The sequence below is a fragment of the Oryzias latipes genome, chromosome 23, assembly GCF_053564925.1.
Source record: "Oryzias latipes strain Hd-rR chromosome 23, Olatipes_Hd-rR_3.1".
Lineage (NCBI taxonomy): Eukaryota > Metazoa > Chordata > Actinopteri > Beloniformes > Adrianichthyidae > Oryzias > Oryzias latipes.
Genome location: NC_136259.1, coordinates 23303680 through 23321550, shown reverse-complemented (window position 1 = coordinate 23321550; position 17871 = coordinate 23303680). Strand labels below are relative to the sequence as shown.

At 44.0% G+C, this 17871-nt stretch overlaps 1 protein-coding gene across 1 annotated transcript in view; it reads right to left on the bottom strand.

Moving 5' to 3' along the window:
• Positions 1–1660: 1660 nt before the first annotated feature.
• Positions 1661–17871, bottom strand: part of creb3l2 (cAMP responsive element binding protein 3-like 2) — a 29612-nt gene continuing 13401 nt past the window's right edge. The window contains exons 3-13 of the mRNA XM_023952418.2: positions 9067–9310; positions 8467–8672; positions 8320–8398; positions 7926–8128; positions 7568–7714; positions 6423–6481; positions 6008–6076; positions 5324–5423; positions 5123–5252; positions 2873–3095; positions 1661–2798 (exon numbers count right to left, since the gene is read on the bottom strand). Coding sequence (XP_023808186.1) covers positions 2723–2798; positions 2873–3095; positions 5123–5252; positions 5324–5423; positions 6008–6076; positions 6423–6481; positions 7568–7714; positions 7926–8128; positions 8320–8398; positions 8467–8672; positions 9067–9310 — 1536 coding nt within the window. The 3' untranslated portion in view covers positions 1661–2722. The remainder of the gene's footprint in view (positions 2799–2872; positions 3096–5122; positions 5253–5323; positions 5424–6007; positions 6077–6422; positions 6482–7567; positions 7715–7925; positions 8129–8319; positions 8399–8466; positions 8673–9066; positions 9311–17871) is intronic.

Here is a 17871-nt window from a genome sequence, read left to right as displayed (position 1 = left end):
TTTGCCAAAGGAAAACCTCTTTGGGAGAAAACACCCAAACGGTGCTCAGAGTTCCTTCAGATGTTCTGCAGAAAAACATCAACCTTTTCCACCTGGATAGTCAGCAATGTTTTCTTTGATCTCGGATGAGATCTGGAGGACTTGAATACACTCCTGCAGAAAGAGGAGGTCTTTTTTCAGAATTCTCTGTTCGGGTGACTCTTTCCTTCTCGTCAGCTCCGGGTTTGCCGTTTGCCGCTGCGGTTTTGTTCTGAAGCTGTTGGGACTGTTGGGTCTTCAGACTGTCAGAGCCATTCTCCATCTATTTTAGGTTCATTCTTCCTCGTGAGGAGGAGGAGGAGGAGGAGGAACACAAACGCTCCTCTTTTAGCCGGCCTGTCTACCACAAAACTCTTCTCTGCCTAATAGAGTTAAGCTCTAATCCAATTGAAATTTGTGGGAAAAAATACTTTGAAGTTAACAAATAATAGCTGATGTTGCGTGTCTTAAATGCCCCAATTTCAATCAGGTGGTTCAGAAAAACAGGCTCTTTTTTCTAAAAGTATGATGATATTTTCAAAACTTTTAAAAGGACATCACTGTAAAGTGTCCCAGAACAAATAATAAACTCCACTTAGTTTATAGTTTCCATAGTAGCTACAGAGACAGACTTACTGCCTTCAAATGAGCAACAGCACCATAGCAACCATAGAGTTTATTTAATGTTTCATGGTGCTTAACGTGTGCTGTGATTTTCGCGGATATATCTTTAAGTAAAATTTCCTTAGCAACCAGAGTTAATGGCCTTTCATGCTCCCACAGTTACAGATGACAACCTTAAAGATGAATTTCTAAAATGAGTGGATCACATGTATGCGCTGGAAATGTTTGTATTTTTATATTTTATTTAGAATTGGTATTAACATTAATTTGACCAAATAAAATTTAAAAGTTTTTATAAAAAATGGTTGCCAACAAAGGAAGAAAAAAGCCTTTTTGTCATTGCACAACTAGGCTCTAGGTGGCGCCCTCCATCAAAGTCAGAGCTCATGTCCTCAATATGGATTTTCTTAAGTCTGGATGTTATAAACATTTACACCAATTTTTGTGTCTCTGTGTAAAAGTAATATTTTGTCATCTGTAAAGAGCCAAACACTGCTGCCATGGCAACATCATGAAATGGGCGGAGTCATGAAACCTGTTGGATTGTGATTTTACACCTTTTCCTGCTAAACTAGCCAAATTTTAAGATAATTGGGGATTATTTAAGGTCAAAGTTTTTCATCTTTTAGAATAAAATGAATTAGTCATTTTTATCTTTAACCTTAAGATTAAATAAAACTAGTAAAAGAGTTACATCATTCAATCTCACACAAAAGCATCCTAGACATAAAAACTATTTAATTCTTTTCACAAAATTTGGAACTGCTGACCCAACTCTTTTTTTCTTAAAAATATCGTTTTTTTCAACATTCATTTCTTTGGACGTAGATTTTTTTAAGAGGACATAATTTTAATCCTAATAATAAACATGATCCTTTTAAAACAAATAAGTTAGACATTCTTAAAAAAAGTATTTTCAAATAATAAAATACAGCTGCCTTTAAATGCTGAACATCACCATCACAGATAAGCAGACAGAAACTGAATGCACGGATGTAAAAGACCAGCAGAAACGGTGTACTTTTACTACGGAAAATACTTTATTAGTAATAAAAAGCGGGGAGACAAAAGTCAGGTGAGCCCAGCTTTACACAAGAGCAACAAGCAAAAAAAAAGCAAACGTGATTCGTAACAAGCGACTAAGCTGCTGCAGGAGCTGCAAAAACGGGACTCTTTCTTTCTAGAGATCCAGGAAGGGAACTTTTCCGGAGGAATCCACAGATCTGGAACGTTCTCTGCAGCCGCGCCAAAAGCAAACGAATCCTTTGTCGGCATTTTCCTGGCAACTGTACCTGAAGACGACCCGACGCTGCGATTTACATTTCAACTCAATCCGACAGTCTGCACATCCCATAAATACAAAATAATACATGCTTTTGTTTTTTATTCTTAAGGGATAAATATTTTAAGTAAATGCTGACAAAAGAAAAAAAACAAATTTTAATTTTAACTTCCGTTTAGAAGATTCTTTCCACAAAAGAAAGCATCACTTTGGAAGTTTCTCTGCTCAATCCCCTAAAAAAATCATTTATCAGCTGATGTATAAATAGTTTTCAGGACAAAAAACAAGCTTTTTCTTTGACATAAATACAACTAAAATGAACAAAAAGAATCAACTAAATATAAAAGTTTGAAAGGAACGTGAACAGAACAGTTGAGGGGGAACATCCATCGGTGTTTGTTCGACGTGAAATGACCTTTCCTCCGTCTGAACGCCGAGAAGGAGCCGAGGATTCAAAGATAAACGAGGCGTAAAAAAGAAGATGACATAAAAACACAGGATATAAACAAAGGCCCGTATCAAAAAAACGAACTGGAATGAAATGAGAATATTAAACGACAAATCAAAGGTTTCCATAAATACAGACGCCATCGCAGCCTTTCCTTTTCGTCTGGAAAATCCGCCACATTGTCGTTTTCAGGCTGGCGGCCGACTCGTGAAACGATCAGTGCAACTTGAGCTCAGAAGCGAGAGGCAGCCGGCGCCTCCCGGTTCTGCCGTTCCAGTGTATCGGGTGGAGCGGGCCTCGGCCCGTGGGCGTGCTGCGGAGCGGGCGGCGCTCGGCAGGGCCCGGGACCCTCAGGACGTCTCGTTGACGGAGCGCTCCAGCTCGATCACCTTGCGGCTGCTGTCGTTGGCCCTCTGCTCCAGCGACCTGGCGGGAAACGGGAGGGGGAGGAGTTAAACTCTGAGCTGATTGGCTGCAGCGCTTTGTTTCAGACAGCTCACCTGTGCAGGTCCAGCAGCAGGTTTTTCTGCGTCTGCGTGGCGTTGACGTTCCTAAAAGGCAGGTGCGCGTCCGGCTCCACCTCCAGTTTTTGTTGCTCTGAGCGCCGCCAGGCCGCCATGACAACAGCGGACGTGTCCTCCCACTGCTCTGGATATTCCCCGCCGAGGCCGAGCAGCTGAGGCTGCTCCTCCTCAAAAGTGGACAGGAGACTCCTGGACTTGACTGAAACCATAAAAAGGGTTTCTGTTAGAGCGTGGCGTAGGGGGAGGAGCTAAACCCCTTTGTTCGGGGGAGAGGGGGAGGCAGGAAGGGCCGGAAAAAAGTTTGATTGTCTGCCCTCGGAGGCCACGGCGAGTGGGCAGTAATGAGAACGTGGAGAAAGGTCGGCTCTGCTGCAGAGCTGGAGGTGGAATCTGATTACTATTGTGTTCTGATGGACCTCCGCGGCTCTCCGTCAGGAAACCATGAGTCATCGGATCCAAAACGCCGCAGCTGGAGGCGGAGCGCCGAAAAACCTCAGAGTCATTCTGATGGCGTTCGGCCCCCGACACAGATCCACAAGTTTTAGACTGCCTTTATGAAGAGCATCCAAACAACCGTTGAATCCACCAACCATCCAACCAACCATTAAAATCAACCATCCATCCATCCATCCATCCATCCATCCATCCATCCATCCATGCATCCATCCATCCATCCATGCATCCATCCATCCATCCATGCATCCATCCATCCATCCATCCATGCATCCATCCATGCATCCATCCATGCATCCATCCATCCATCCATCCATCCATCCATCCATGCATCCATCCATCCATCCATGCATCCATCCATGCATCCATCCATCCATCCATCCATGCATCCATCCATGCATCCATCCATCCATGCATCCATCCATGCATCCATCCATGCATCCATCCATGCATCCATCCATCCATGCATCCATCCATCCATCCATGCATCCATCCATGCATCCATCCATCCATCCATCCATCCATGCATCCATCCATGCATCCATCCATCCATCCATCCATGCATCCATCCATGCATCCATCCATGCATCCATCCATCCATCCATCCATCCGTCCGTCCATCCATGCATCCATCCATCCATCCATCCATCCATCCATCCATCCATCCATGCATCCATCCATCCATCCATGCATCCATCCATGCATCCATCCATGCATCCATCCATCCATCCATGCATCCATCCATGCATCCATCCATCCATCCATCCATGCATCCATCCATCCATCCATCCATCCATGCATCCATCCATCCATGCATCCATCCATCCATCCATGCATCCATCCATGCATCCATCCATGCATCCATCCATCCATCCATCCATGCATCCATCCATCCATCCATCCATCCATCCATCCATGCATCCATCCATCCATCCATCCATCCATCCATCCATGCATCCATCCATGCATCCATCCATCCATCCATGCATCCATGCATCCATCCATCCATCCATCCATCCATGCATCCATCCATCCATCCATCCATGCATCCATCCATCCATCCATCCATCCATCCATCCATCCATGCATCCATGCATCCATCCATGCATCCATCCATCCATGCATCCATCCATCCATCCATCCATCCATCCATCCATGCATCCATCCATCCATCCATCCATCCATCCATCCATCCATCCATGTGTTAGACTGGTATTCACACAGATTCCAGGACGTTTTGAACAGACTTGGTAACCAGTAAAAACTTGATGTTGGATAAGTGAACCTGCTCAGTTTTCAGGGCCCTCCACTGTTCACCATCATACTCCCAGAACAACCCCCCCTCCTAAGATATCCTCCAGCTGAAGGCCACTTTCACCAAGGTGGACGGCATGTTCTCTGCGTTCCGGATAAAGAGCCGTGTTAGAGATCAGACCAGCAGTTCTGTTCTTCAGCAGACTGAAGCTCCTCTACCCACAAGCGTTTGCAGGGAGGGGGGGTCCAGTGTTAAAAAATTAATTTGAAAAAATTACGATTGCACCCATCAGGTCACAATCCCTCAAGCCACGCCCCCCTCGGGCCCAGTGATAAGTTACATCTACTTGCATTTACTTAAAGGGTATACTTTGAATTTCTAAGTTTTATATAAAATTCTTCCTTAAAAATATAAATGGTGCAAAAAACTGAAAAATAAATATATCATGAAAGTTAACAAACATTTTCAAACAAAAAGGTCACATTGGGGATTCGGAACAGAAGGAGAAAAAGACTCACCTGTGGCGGTAAAGGAGTCTTTGGCCGCCATCTGTTTGGAGGTGGCTCCTGTTGCGGTGATGCTTGAACACGGAGACAGACCGCTCGGACAAAAACTCCCCAGAAACAGAGCAAAACACAGCACCACCACCTGCAGGGCGGAGGAAGGGCGCGGTCAGGATTAGGGATCAAGCCCACGACCGCTGATGTTTCCAAACGTACCATGAGGCAGGAGGAGGTCTGGGTCCCGGCCACCCGGCAGGACTTTGGGAGTTTTCCTGTCACCATGGCCTGCAGAGACTGCAGCTGCTGCAGCAGAGTCCTGCAGAGAAGCAGAGGCTCAGAAATGAGACGCCGTGGAAAAACGGAGGGAAGGGAATAGAACATTTTCTAGGACTTTATCATTGGGATGTTCATCCTTTTCCTGCATGCATCCATGCAGAGAACAAGATGAAGCCTTTTATTATTTGTTTTTTTTTTTACAAAAAATTAGGCACAAAAGAAGAAGTGCAGCAGAGCTGGAGGTTTGTCATTTTACAGCTTAAGAATTTGTGAGGACTTGGCAGGTTTGGTGTAACACGTGTGAGGAGACAAAAATGAGAAAAGACGGCTTTAATCCCCCAAAGTTTTGGCTTTACGGATTGTTTTCAATAGAAAACAGCAGAAATTCAACAGTCGGCTGTTGTTCTGTTAAATAGATGCAGCCTCAGAATTCAGACCCTTGAATGATTTTACTTTCAAGCCTAAAATTTCAGAAAAAACTAGAAGAGAACAACATTTGATTTCAGAAGTCTTGTTGTTTTGATGTAAAAACTGTTCAGAATCAGAAGAAAAAGCAGGCCTTCTCCCTCTGAACTGGTGTGAGGGGAGGATTGTGCCGCGTGCATGCGCCGCGTGCCTCCTTACTTGTTCGTGTTCTCCAGAGTCTCCACTTTCCGGCGCAGATCGCTGTTTTCATTGGAGCAGGTCTCCACCCTGTGGTCAGACAGTGGTACTGCAGAATGAGCGCCTTCCTTTCATCCGTAACAAGTCCTTCATTCTAACATAACAAGTCCTGCATCTTTCCTCCTTTTTTTCTCTTTGGAAATACTATTTTATTAACATTAGAGTCCAAGTTTTTGTTTCTTTTTACCACATTTTAATCTGCTACTTTCATGTTTTTATAATCCTTCTCTGGACTAATTTTCAAAGTTTTTAATACAATAAACAAGCAAATGACATAAAACAAAAAACACCAGTTTTGAGTAGAAATGTATTTTTCCTCATTATTTTTTAAACATTTTGTTTTCACTTGAATCATAACAGACAGAAGTGGATTTACTTTTTTTCAAGAGAATCCATGTACTCCTTTTTCTTCCGGCGACTTTCCTGAGCTGAAATCTATGGGACAGTTAAAAAAAAATTTTAAAGAGGAAAACAATGTAAAACATTGGCTTTTAAAATTAGATTGAAATCAGAACTTTCATTTCTTTACATACATTTTATCGCTGAAAGCACCCGAGGTAAACTTTTACCCGAACCAGATTTTCATCCAGAATTATTCAGGATTCAAACAGCATCTATAAGTACAATTAGAGCTGCGGGTGGAGTTCTAAGACGCGCAGGTGCCGCCTGCCCTCACTGGCCGCTGCACGCCCCTCACCATTCCCCTTCTGCCCTTGCCCCTCTGATTAGAGCTGCACATGAAAAATGTATTCAAAAACACATTTTTCAAAATGACAGCTTTTTCTGTTGGTTTATCTCCATAGCAACCATTTTATTTTTTGGTTGTCTGGAGGTGACGAACAGTTTAATGTACTTTTTGGAAGAATCTGCAAGAGTAAACTTTGGGATTTCCTCGGCAAGAGAGGTTTTATTTGTTAACCACGCTCATATTCCTAATATGCTCATGTCGTATGTCATCGTTTCATTCAGCGTGACCCAACGCTTAATGCATTTAGTGTAGTAAGTGTGAGGAGCTGTACTTTGTAGTAAGTAGAAGTGATGGGGGTGGGGGGGGGTTACAATATGGTGGGCTCTTTCTGGGGTCAAAGGTCAACAAAACTGGTTTTGGTTGTAGACTGAAGGTCGTATCACGCCGCCACTACGTACATTTTGCGCCTTTTCCACGTATAAAATTGCGGACTTTCGTGATCCATGCGTGATCAAAGTAATTCCAAAGTGTTTCTTGCGTTCGTCATTCGTCAATATTTCACATAATTTTTTAGTATTACGTAAATCTTACACAATGGTGGGTGATTTTAGTGAGATGCATGGACAAATTTGTGGATTTCACGACGATGATGCCTAACAGACTTTTTCACGAATGTACCACCGATGTATAACTTTCATATCGCGCATACGGCGCACGTATCACGTTCAAATTACATAATTGATGCACGACTCACTACTGAATTGCATATAAACAGCACAATAATCAGACACAGTAAGAAAGATGAAATCTTTTAGGGAAATTGAGGCTTCTACCTTGTTCTTGATCTTTCTGCGGATCTTCTTCAGAGCCTTCTCCTCAGCTTTGGTCAGCGGCAGTTTGGTTGGAACTGGGTAACCTTCTGCCACCAGCGTGCGGCGCTCTTCCTCAGTCAGGATAAGCGGTCCTGATCCCTGCAGCTTCTGCGAGAAAGCAGGAAACGGTTTGATGCTGGATAAATAATTTGCTGTTTCCGAGCAACATGTGAGTAAAAAGTGCAGATGATGAGTTTTTTTTTATTTTTTATAATTCAAGCACAGATCGGCTTCTCTCTATTCCTGCATTTTATTCTGCCGCCGTGAACCAGCCTCTCTGAGAAAGCACGGAGGCGGTGTCATCATGGTGAGCCCTTACATGGGGAGCCGTGAGGAGCGGGGAGTTGGACAGGGAGGAAACAGCACGAGGGGACGCCTTCACGCCAGACTGACACGGAGAGGGGCTGGTGGGGGAGGTGGGGCAGGAGAGGCCGGGCGGGGCGTGGATTGGACTCTGGCTGCCCTCGGAGTCGCTGCCGTGGGAGCTGGGGGGGGTGGGAGGCATTTGCAGGGACTCCAGACCTGAAAAAAGCAACGATTGGAGGATTGAAAAGTGCAGAAATGTGACAGAATTTATTAAAATTATTGAATTTGGTTCAGATTAATAAAGAGAGAATTTAAGGTTAGTTCATGGTTTGACCAGCAGAGGTCCTCGTTGCTCCAAAAAATGCTACTGTGCAGCAAAATGCGGAAAAATGAGACTGAAAACAGACCTTTGGGTGACAGATTGAGGAACTGATCCACTTCATGGGGTTCCAGTTTAATCTGAGGGATTACGTTCTCCTCCTTCACCTGCAAACAGACGGAATTATGAAGGAAACTTCTCCACCGGGAGTCTCCACGTCTCCCTGAAGTCCCACCTTGACGCCTTTGCTCTGGGTGCTGGTGCCGACCGGCGTCTGCGGTGCCGCGGCAGGTAAAGCCGCGGGGCCCTCGGGGGGCGGGGGGCCCTCGCCGGGGGCCAGAGAGAGGGAGAGGGTGGGAAGCAGGGAGGGAGCCTCGCACAGGAGGCTCTCGATGGCCTCCTCCTGCTCCATGGCCCAGTCAGCCGGATCTCCATCCGATTCTGCAGCAGAAAAACGTCGACGTCATTCTTAAAAATGTGAGAAAGTATCGCTAATGGTTTTTTTAACTCTCTTCTGATAAATGTGGTCAAATATGTGAGATAATTTTCAAATTTTAGGGAATTTTTCCGATAAATTACCAAGTAAAGATTCAAGGTTTTGATATTATCCTTTAATTTAGCTGAGAATTTACATCAGAAAATGTTTTCACTGATGATGATCGATTTTTGATGTAAAAATAATTAACGTTCTTTATGTTTTTTAAGTGACTTTAAGAAGGAAGATCAGAAAAAGCTTCAGTTTTGACAGTAAACCAGAAAAAAAGAAGGGCTTCTTTCAAAATAAAGCGTAGCCATCAGCAGGTTCCTGATCCCAGCTCTGGAGGCGGAGTCTCACCGGCGTCGCTGCCGTGCTCCCCGGTGAGGTGCGACAGTGGCGACTGAGGCCGGCTGTCCCCGCACAGCGAGTAGCTGTGCTCGGCGGTGATGTGGGGGGGCTGAGGGGAGCTGGGGGACAGCTCGCCGCCGTCTTCCCCCTCCATGGCTTCGACTCCACCCCTGACCCCGGACAGGAAGGGGTCGCTGAGGAGCTGACCCAGCAAGGCATCCTGGGAAAGGTCGTCCAGGAGCTCGGAGAAGTGCTGCAGAAGAGAGGAGAGCGGACGTTTCTAACAAGAACAACAAATCCTTAATGAATGAATGAAAATCCAGTTAGACTCTATGAGTCAAACAAAGTCTGCAAAGAAAAGCCTTTCGTCTTGTGTTTTTGTTAAAGAAATAAAAGTTTTTTGTTTTCAGAAATCATCAAAAACTAACTATAGAATCTCCAGGATCACAAAAAAATGAAAATTTTTAAAGCCTAAAAGCTTTTGCAGTAAATCTAATTTATTTGCAGATAAATCAGAAATTGTTGTCATCTTCTAATAGAAAACAAGACTTTAATGTTCTTTTACAGCAGAACAGAAATCCTTGTGGATCCTGAAGGGACCTAAAGGGGTCCATGACTAAAAAAGAAAAGTCCAAAAATAAAGTAAAATAAATGTATTTTGCTTCTACTGAACATTTAATCATTATTTGTCAGAAAACTGTCGTACATCTACAGTATTTTTCACTCAAAATATTTGTTTTGAAGCCAGGAGGAAAACAGGACAAACAGATCAAAAGTCCTGAGTGAAGTCGACACTAAAACAGCTTAAATAAATCTGATCATTCTGGTTTTTGGGTTTCATTCTTTTTCTCCTCACGTTACTGTAGATGCATCAGATCCCAAAAGAACAGAAGAGACGGTTTTGAGTTCACCGGATGACCAAAACCACAGAGTTTGGTCATTTCTGCAAATGTAAAAGCAGCAAAGAAGAGAAAACCTTTTGGATAAAACTCAACACTACTGTGAAGTTCCCCTCCTACCATCTGTTGATCTCTTTTCAAAGCGTTTCCAGTGGTCTTTTCCTTATAGTGGAGCCGTTTTTATCCAAAAATTCAAAAGCTGAGTCGTTTTCTCTGACATAGTTTCTGCAGAGCGGAAGGGGTTCATTAGAAATTCACCTCTGAGTTGTGGGCGGGACAATTGGCAAGGAGCAACCCCGCCCCCCCTACCTTTTCTCTTTGCTGAGAGCTCTCTGTTTACATGCTCTCTTGCTAGCTTACAGCCTCACACACCCCAACCTAACATTACTGGTACAAAAATATTAAAAAATATGTCCTCCAACATTAGAAAATTACACAAAAACAACGTTTTTTTTTCAAATCAGAATGGGTCATTTAACTGATTTTAAAAAATAAATCAGGTCAGTGATTAAACAAACATTTAGAATATTATATTAGAATCTTAGTTGCGCCTAATTTCACCAATGTTCATTTGTTTACTTCAAATAATTTCTTACGAAAAAACTGGATTTTTTTACTGTAGAAAAAACAAATTGTTACAAAAAGGGGGAAAAAAAACAGTTCATTCAGTTCAATTCTTGATGTATTCAGAGCAGATTAGATGATTTAAAAATCAGCAGGAAAAGGGAAATACTGAAAGAACATCTCTTGGCTTTCATGAAGGTTTTTTCCCATGATTCTGTGCATGAACGAGGCGGTGAGGAGAAACCGAGACGAAGAAACGAGGACGTCTGAATGTCAGACGCGCGTCTCTGATTACGCGCTCACAAAGACGACACTTTCCTGCTGACCTCTGCCCTCCTTCCACTGTGTGCGGCCCTTCACGGGCCCCGGCGTGTGTGTTTGTGCGCACACCACCCATCAAACAAGGAGGCAGAGGACAAATATTTACACATGCAGGAACCAGAAGATCGTTTATTCTTTTTTTTTTTTGCTTCCAGGATGAAGAAGTCGTCATCCAAAGCTCCTCCTGGTAAATATTTCAGGGTGTTGAACACGTGTGACAGAAAGCACACGGACCACAGCACATCCAGCTCCCAGCAAACATTTACTGTAGTTTATGACTCTTTACCTCCCAGGGGCGTCTCCTAGCAACGGCATCTAACCCCCCTCCTCCCCCGTTTAGATGTCCACAAAGGAAAACGGATCCCGTTAGGACGAGGAAGTACCAAAAGCATCATGGGAAACTTTATTCTGTGATGAAACTCAATTCAAAAGAGGGTAAACTAATCAATCAATCGATCAATAGGAACCACGGTAAGCTGACAAGCTCCCGGTCGGTCTGAGGCCGCATGGGAGGGACGCAGTCCTCTGACAGGCGTTCCCTTCGTCCCCGCAGACCATGAGAAGGCGGCGACAAACCACACCCTCCAGCTGGAAAACAGAACCCAAAGGGCGGGAGTGAAAAACGGCGGGGAGGCGGCGGAGCAACAGACTACCGTCACGCTCCTGTGGGTGTCGCACAGAAACGGTGCAGAAGGATGTTGGAGGGTTTGAGTCTGGAGACGGAGCCGGAACCAGATGTTCAGAGGAGGGGGGGTTGTTTACTGAAGCCACGATGGAAGCAGAACTCTGGATTCTAAAGAGCTCAAGTTTGACAAAGATTCATCCTGCTCCGCTTCTGAGTAGGCCGCCACAAAAAGCCCAAAATGTATTGACAACCTGTGCAATATCGCAAAAGACGGCATACAATGCGATAAATGGTTACTTTAAATCAGGGGTCGGGAACCTTTTTGGCCGAGAGAGCCATAAACGCCACATATTTTTAAATGTAATTTCAAAAGAGCCATACAATAATGTAGCGTCCCTTTCCCACACTGAGGCACGGAGACTTAACCTCTTTTAAGGTTCTTTATTCTGGTTACTGCAGACCGCAACAAACGCCGTACAATCAATTCAGCAGCTCCTAAATCTCTCCCGCTGAAACGAGAGCGCTTCTACCAACTTTATATTCCCCTGCTCCCGCTGCAGCTCTCCCATTACCCTTATTCGGCCCATAGCTGAACCCCATTGGTCCAAACTACCTAACAACAGGCTGACCGACAGAACTGAGGGCCAATCAGATTTCTACTTGATCGATGCGTTCAATGAACTCCAGAACTTTTAACGCGGCCCAACAGCCAAGTTAAACTCAGTCCGCAACAATATGTTTAAAACTAAATATACAAGTGAATGTGTGCATTTGATGTAATTTCAACATTTTTAAAGTACAATAAGTCTGTGGATTCTTTTTAATAACATCGTTATGCTGTTGCTAATAAATGATGAGTATTTCTCGTGGTAGTTTTGCTGATGGTCTAGTCTGGTTGATACGTGGTGAGTTTCTGCTTCATGCAGGCGTTGAGACTTTAAACGTGATTTTAGGTTAGTATCAATGTTCTGTAGATGTGAGACAGATTGATCACATGCAGACGGGGAGCCAAACACACACTCACACGCCACAGTGAGTGACGGGCAGCGGATTTTACGTTTTTACAATACCTGCGCGATTCACCTGCTGCCGCCCCCCCCCCCCCCCCCCCTTTCTTCCTCACACATCCCGTCCCCGCATCTGCGCGCTCTTTCTCAGAGACGGGAGCGCGCAGTTTTGAGCACGGCAATTCACAGGTTTCAGGCTGGTACAAACTCTGGGAAATAATAGATAATAGTAACTGATAGCGCTGGCGCAGATTTTGTTCTCCAAGCACGGCCACTACTGCGCGCCTCTGGCATCGCATCGCGCCCGAGAAGGACTGGTCTAATGAAAGAAAAAAATTATAATTAAAGATTTGTCTGCGAGCCACATGTGACCATCAAAAGAGCCATATATGGCTCGCGAGCCATAGGTTCCCGACCCCTGCTTTAAATGTTTACACACGTGCCAAAAGAATCTTATGGCAGCTTAAGGTATTTAAAGGGCCTATGTCATGCAAAAAATCAACTTTTTTGAGCTTTTAAGTGTATTATAATGTTAATTCCTCAAAATGACAACCCCAAAGTGTTTTTTTTGATCCATTTCTGAGGCTTCGCGGTCAAAACAAGTGGGTCCTCACAAAACGAGGAACAGCCCCTTCCAGGAAGAGTCTGCACTACCAGCTCCGCCCCCACAGACTAACACACACACACACTTTCTCCATGAACAATATTCACATCCATCTTTGCAAAAGTTCGGATGTTATTTTGTTTTCGTGGGGCGAGACGCAGACACGCTGCCAAGGCCGACTCTAGGTTGACGTCATGAAGTGGGCAGCGCCCGCGAAGAGTGAAAGGCGGAGCCTCAGAGATCGAGTCGTCTCGATCTCTTGGAAAAAGGAGCTGCAAAAATAAGTCACATTTCTTAAAAACGTGTTCTTTAGTGTGTCAAAGGTAATTTATTGTCCTCTATATGGATGTAGTTTACTCTGAAAAGCTTAAGCTAGCATGATATAGAAGCTTTTATGCATTTGACCCATCAGATGGAGCCCTTTGATGTCAAACGCCCGCCTCCTCAGGACATTTGTTACACATGAACGTTGGTCGGTGGGAAATCTAAAATGTTGTCTTGGTATATTTTACTGTTGAGGATAGACGGATAATAAACTTTTATCCTGAATTCTGCAGTAATATAAATGCATTAATGCGGCGGGGAGGCTCTGCTTTTCCTTTACCATCAGAAACTCTTATAGGAAGATAAGTTTTAATAAAATGACCACAGTCAAGGGTACAATAAAAACTCAAAACAATTAAAGAAATAGGTTAAAATAATTCATTATAAAAAGTATATAAGTGACAGAAAAATGTAAATAAAAGCAAAACAAAACAAGAAAACAGTAAAAAAACAAAAACCACCAGCAGAGTCTCATCCTGTTTCAAAGGCCTGAAAATAAAAAAGGCTTTTAAGAAGTTTTTTTGAAATGGACGGTGAGGATGGCTGCTGAATGCTCAGCGGCAAAGCGTTCAACAGCGTCATAGCACAGACTGAAAACGCTCGTTCTCTCCGAGCTTCCACCAGGACGTCGGTTCTTCAGACCTGAGGCCTCGGGTTTGGGTGTAAATAATAATAATAATAATAATAATGAATTTTATTTATATGGCGCCTTTCTAGACACCCAAGGTCGCCTTACAGATAGAGAACAATAAAATACAGTTAAAAGAAAGACACATTAGTTAAAAACAAACAAGACATTGTAATCATAAAATTAATTAGGGTGGGTATGCTTTTCTGAACAGGTGGGTTTTCAGATTTTTAGCAAACTGTGGGAGTGAGTTCATGTTCCGCAGACCTGAGGGAAGTGAGTTCCAGAGCTGGGGGGAAAGACAGAGAAGCTCAGAGCGGTCAAAGATTTCAAACGAAATAAAAGAATCCTAAAAATAACAAAAGAGGAAGCCGGTTTTTACACTGATGTGGCTGCAGGCCGTCGACGCAGACGTCCAACGTGATCAAATGTAGTGTGTCAGAAAATGAATCGGCAGGTTTGACCACATAGACTAGGTTCTGCTGAAGGAGGAACAGTGACTGTGACGCAGCACAAGATCTGACTGAAGATCTGACTGAAGATCTGACTGAAGATCTGACTGAAGATCTGACTGAAGATCTGACTGAAGATCTGACTGAGCACATTTATGCTGTGTCCAAATTCTACCCTGACCCCTAACTACTAAAACCCATACTTTGAAAGCAATTCGGACTCCATGCTCACTACTATTTTTTTTTCCTTCATGGTGAATATGACAACCGATTTCACCAAGTCAAAATCGAATCAATATGACCATTTTTATGACAACTATTTATGAATCCACGGCTTTTTAAAGATCATTTATTACAAAAAAAACACATTTTTATTCACAAAAAGATAAGATAAGATAGGAGTTTATTGATCCCCGGAGGGAAATTAGGTTGTCACAGCAGCCAAAAACAAGAAAAATAGCAGTTGGAAAAGTACGAAAAACAAAGTAGCAATGAGTAAGAAAAAAATAGTAACAATACGAGGTGGAAGTAAAAGTACAGGTCATAGATAACGAGTTAAATATGGCGATAAATACCAGCAGCGGTTTCAACAGCCCTAGACCGTGTTGTTGTATAGTCTGACTGCTGTTGGGATGAAGGACCTCCGGTATCGTTCCTTCTTGCACTGGGGGTGCAGCAGTCTCTGGCTGAACGAGCTACTCATAGTCCTCAGCGTCGCATACAGGGGGTGAGAGGGGTTGTTCCGGATGCTGGACAGCTTGGTCAGCATCCTCCACTCACCTACAGAATCCACTGAGTCCAGGACAGAGCTAGCTCTCTTCACCAGCTTGTCCAGCTTCTTTTTGTCCCTTTCATTGATTCTTCCACACCAACAGACCACAGCATAGAAAGTTGCTGATGCAACGACAGTCTCATAGAAGGTGTTGAGTAGTGGCCTACACACACCAAAGGACCTCAGTCTCCTAAGGAGATGGAGGCGACTCTGGCCCTTCTTGTGCAGGACCCTTGTGTTGTCTGACCAGTCCAGTTTGTTGTTGATGTGAACGCCCAGGTACTTGTACACATCCACCCTCTCGATGTCCAGTCCCTGAATGACCACTGGGGGAGACTGAGAAGCCTTTTTTTCGGAAGTCGACCACCATGTCCTTCGTTTTGGTGGCATTGATGCCAGACGGTAAGAAGGTGATTGAGTTCACACCAGTCCACAAAGTCCCTGATCACCTTCTTAAATTCCAGATCATTTCCCTCTGACACGATGGCTGTGTCATCGGAGAACTTCTGGATATGGCAGCTGTTTGAGTCATGGTGGAAGTCTGATGTGTACAGTGTCAAAAGAAAAGGAGAGAGCACTGTGCCTTGTAGAGCCCCCGTGCTGCAGACCACCTGGGCAGACACTCGGTCCTGGAGCCTCACGTACTGTGGTCTGTTGGTGAGGTAGTCAACAATCCACGAGGTCAGCTGGTTGTCAACCCCAGCACCTTCCAGCTTTCCCCTGAGCAGTGATGGTTGGATGGTGTTGAAAGCGCTGCAGAAGATTCTAATTCTAACAGTACTTCCAGGTTCCTCCAGGTGTAGCAGGGTTCTGTGCATCAAGTAGATGACAGCGTCATCCACGTTGTGGTCTTTATTTCCCAATCTAGCGAGCAAAAGTCGCTGAGACTTCTGGGAAAATTCTAGAGCACTCAGTTTCGGAGTTGTAGGTTTGGTCAGCAGTTAACAAAAGGGCAAACGCACTATATAGTGAAGGAATTCGGATACAACCTTAGAGTAAAATGTTATTTAACTTGTTTGGAATAGTTCACCTTTTTTTGCTGTCGAGGTTTTCTGGTTGTTTTGCGCTTTGACCTCCGTTTTTGTGGCGTTTCCGGTTACGTTTAAAGGTGGCAGCTGTCGACTTTCATGATATTCTTTCAGTAGTTCGAGTTATTCAAGGTATAAACGGACCAATCAAATGCCTCAGTAAAAGTAGGTGGAGCCTGCTGGCCCCCACGTCCAACGTTCCAAACATTCAACTGCCAGGGGTGTGGCCTTTCAGCAAGCCTGATTGGTGGGAGTGGTTGCCATAAAAATGTCCACCAATCACTGCATACTGACGTTGTCTGGCTCCAAATTGTTGGCGTCTGTACTGTAAAAAATGTGACATTCATGTCAAACTCGCTTGCTCCAGTTCTCTAATACGGTCGATAAGAATGAGGGACAGGAAGTTGCATTTGAGCTTCCAGTCACATTTGAATTAATCCATTTTTGTCGAAATTTGAAGACACAATTTTTCCATATCTCTCTGCTTAAAGGGAAGCAATTTGGATCCGACCTTAAAGGACGCAGTTCTTAAAATTACCACTAGGGGCAACAAACAGAAATTAAAGTATGTGTACCATGGGCGTGGGGTCAAATGACCTTTAACTGTTTGACTATTTAAATCATGACCTCATATTTCAGACATTTAGATTTTATCAGAGTTCAAACTCTCGTTTTATCAGAGCTCAAACTCTCAAACTCTGTTTTTTTTTGATTGGCGGGTGAAGTCAGAAAACTCTCACTTTACTGTGGTCCGCCCACTTGCTCCTTTTGTTGAGAAACACGGAGGTGGGTGGAGTCAGAAACCCTAAGGGGGATGTCCTCTGTTATGGTAACAACAAAACAACAGGCAGCTTTCTTTCTCAACAGCGCCACCTACGGCTTTGGAGGACTTTGCAGCAACACTAGACACATAAATGCATAAAAAGCAGTTTAATCCACCGATTCTTCCATCATCAACAGATATATATTTTAATTGACCAGATTCCACCAACCAACCAGTTCGCTTAAGGAATATAGTAAAGGTGAAAAAGAAGATTAAAAGACCATGTTAAACTAATCTTAACCTTCAAAATAAAAGCCTCAGCAACAGTTGAAAAAGGGCAGTAAGTGAATGAACTCTGAGTCTCAGAGCAGTGAGGGTTTTCCTGCAACTCTCCTGGAGCGCAGATGTTTTAACTCTCAGCAGTCAAACTTTAGCAGACTGAGGAAAGCATGATGATGTAATACTTTCCCTAAGAGCTGAACCAGATGTTGTGGAGAAAAAAAAAATCCATACTGGAGGCTCCAAAGTCAATTCCCTGCATAGTGTGTGTGTGTACCTTGCCCTGAAATCCTCCATGTGTACTTTTTTTTTTGATGACACCACAGTACACACTAATAAAGTAAACACACACGTGAATTCCTATCTGGACCAATGCCGTGAGGTACGGCCTGGATTTGGATCTGGGCCTTCACCTTAAACTGCCACAGGAGTGTCACAGATCAGCGGCACGTGTTCCACTTATCGCTGGACGGAAGGCAGGGAAGCTTTAATGAGCATCGGCGGCGTTATCTGACAGCGAGAGAAGCCTGCAGACACCAACTTACAGA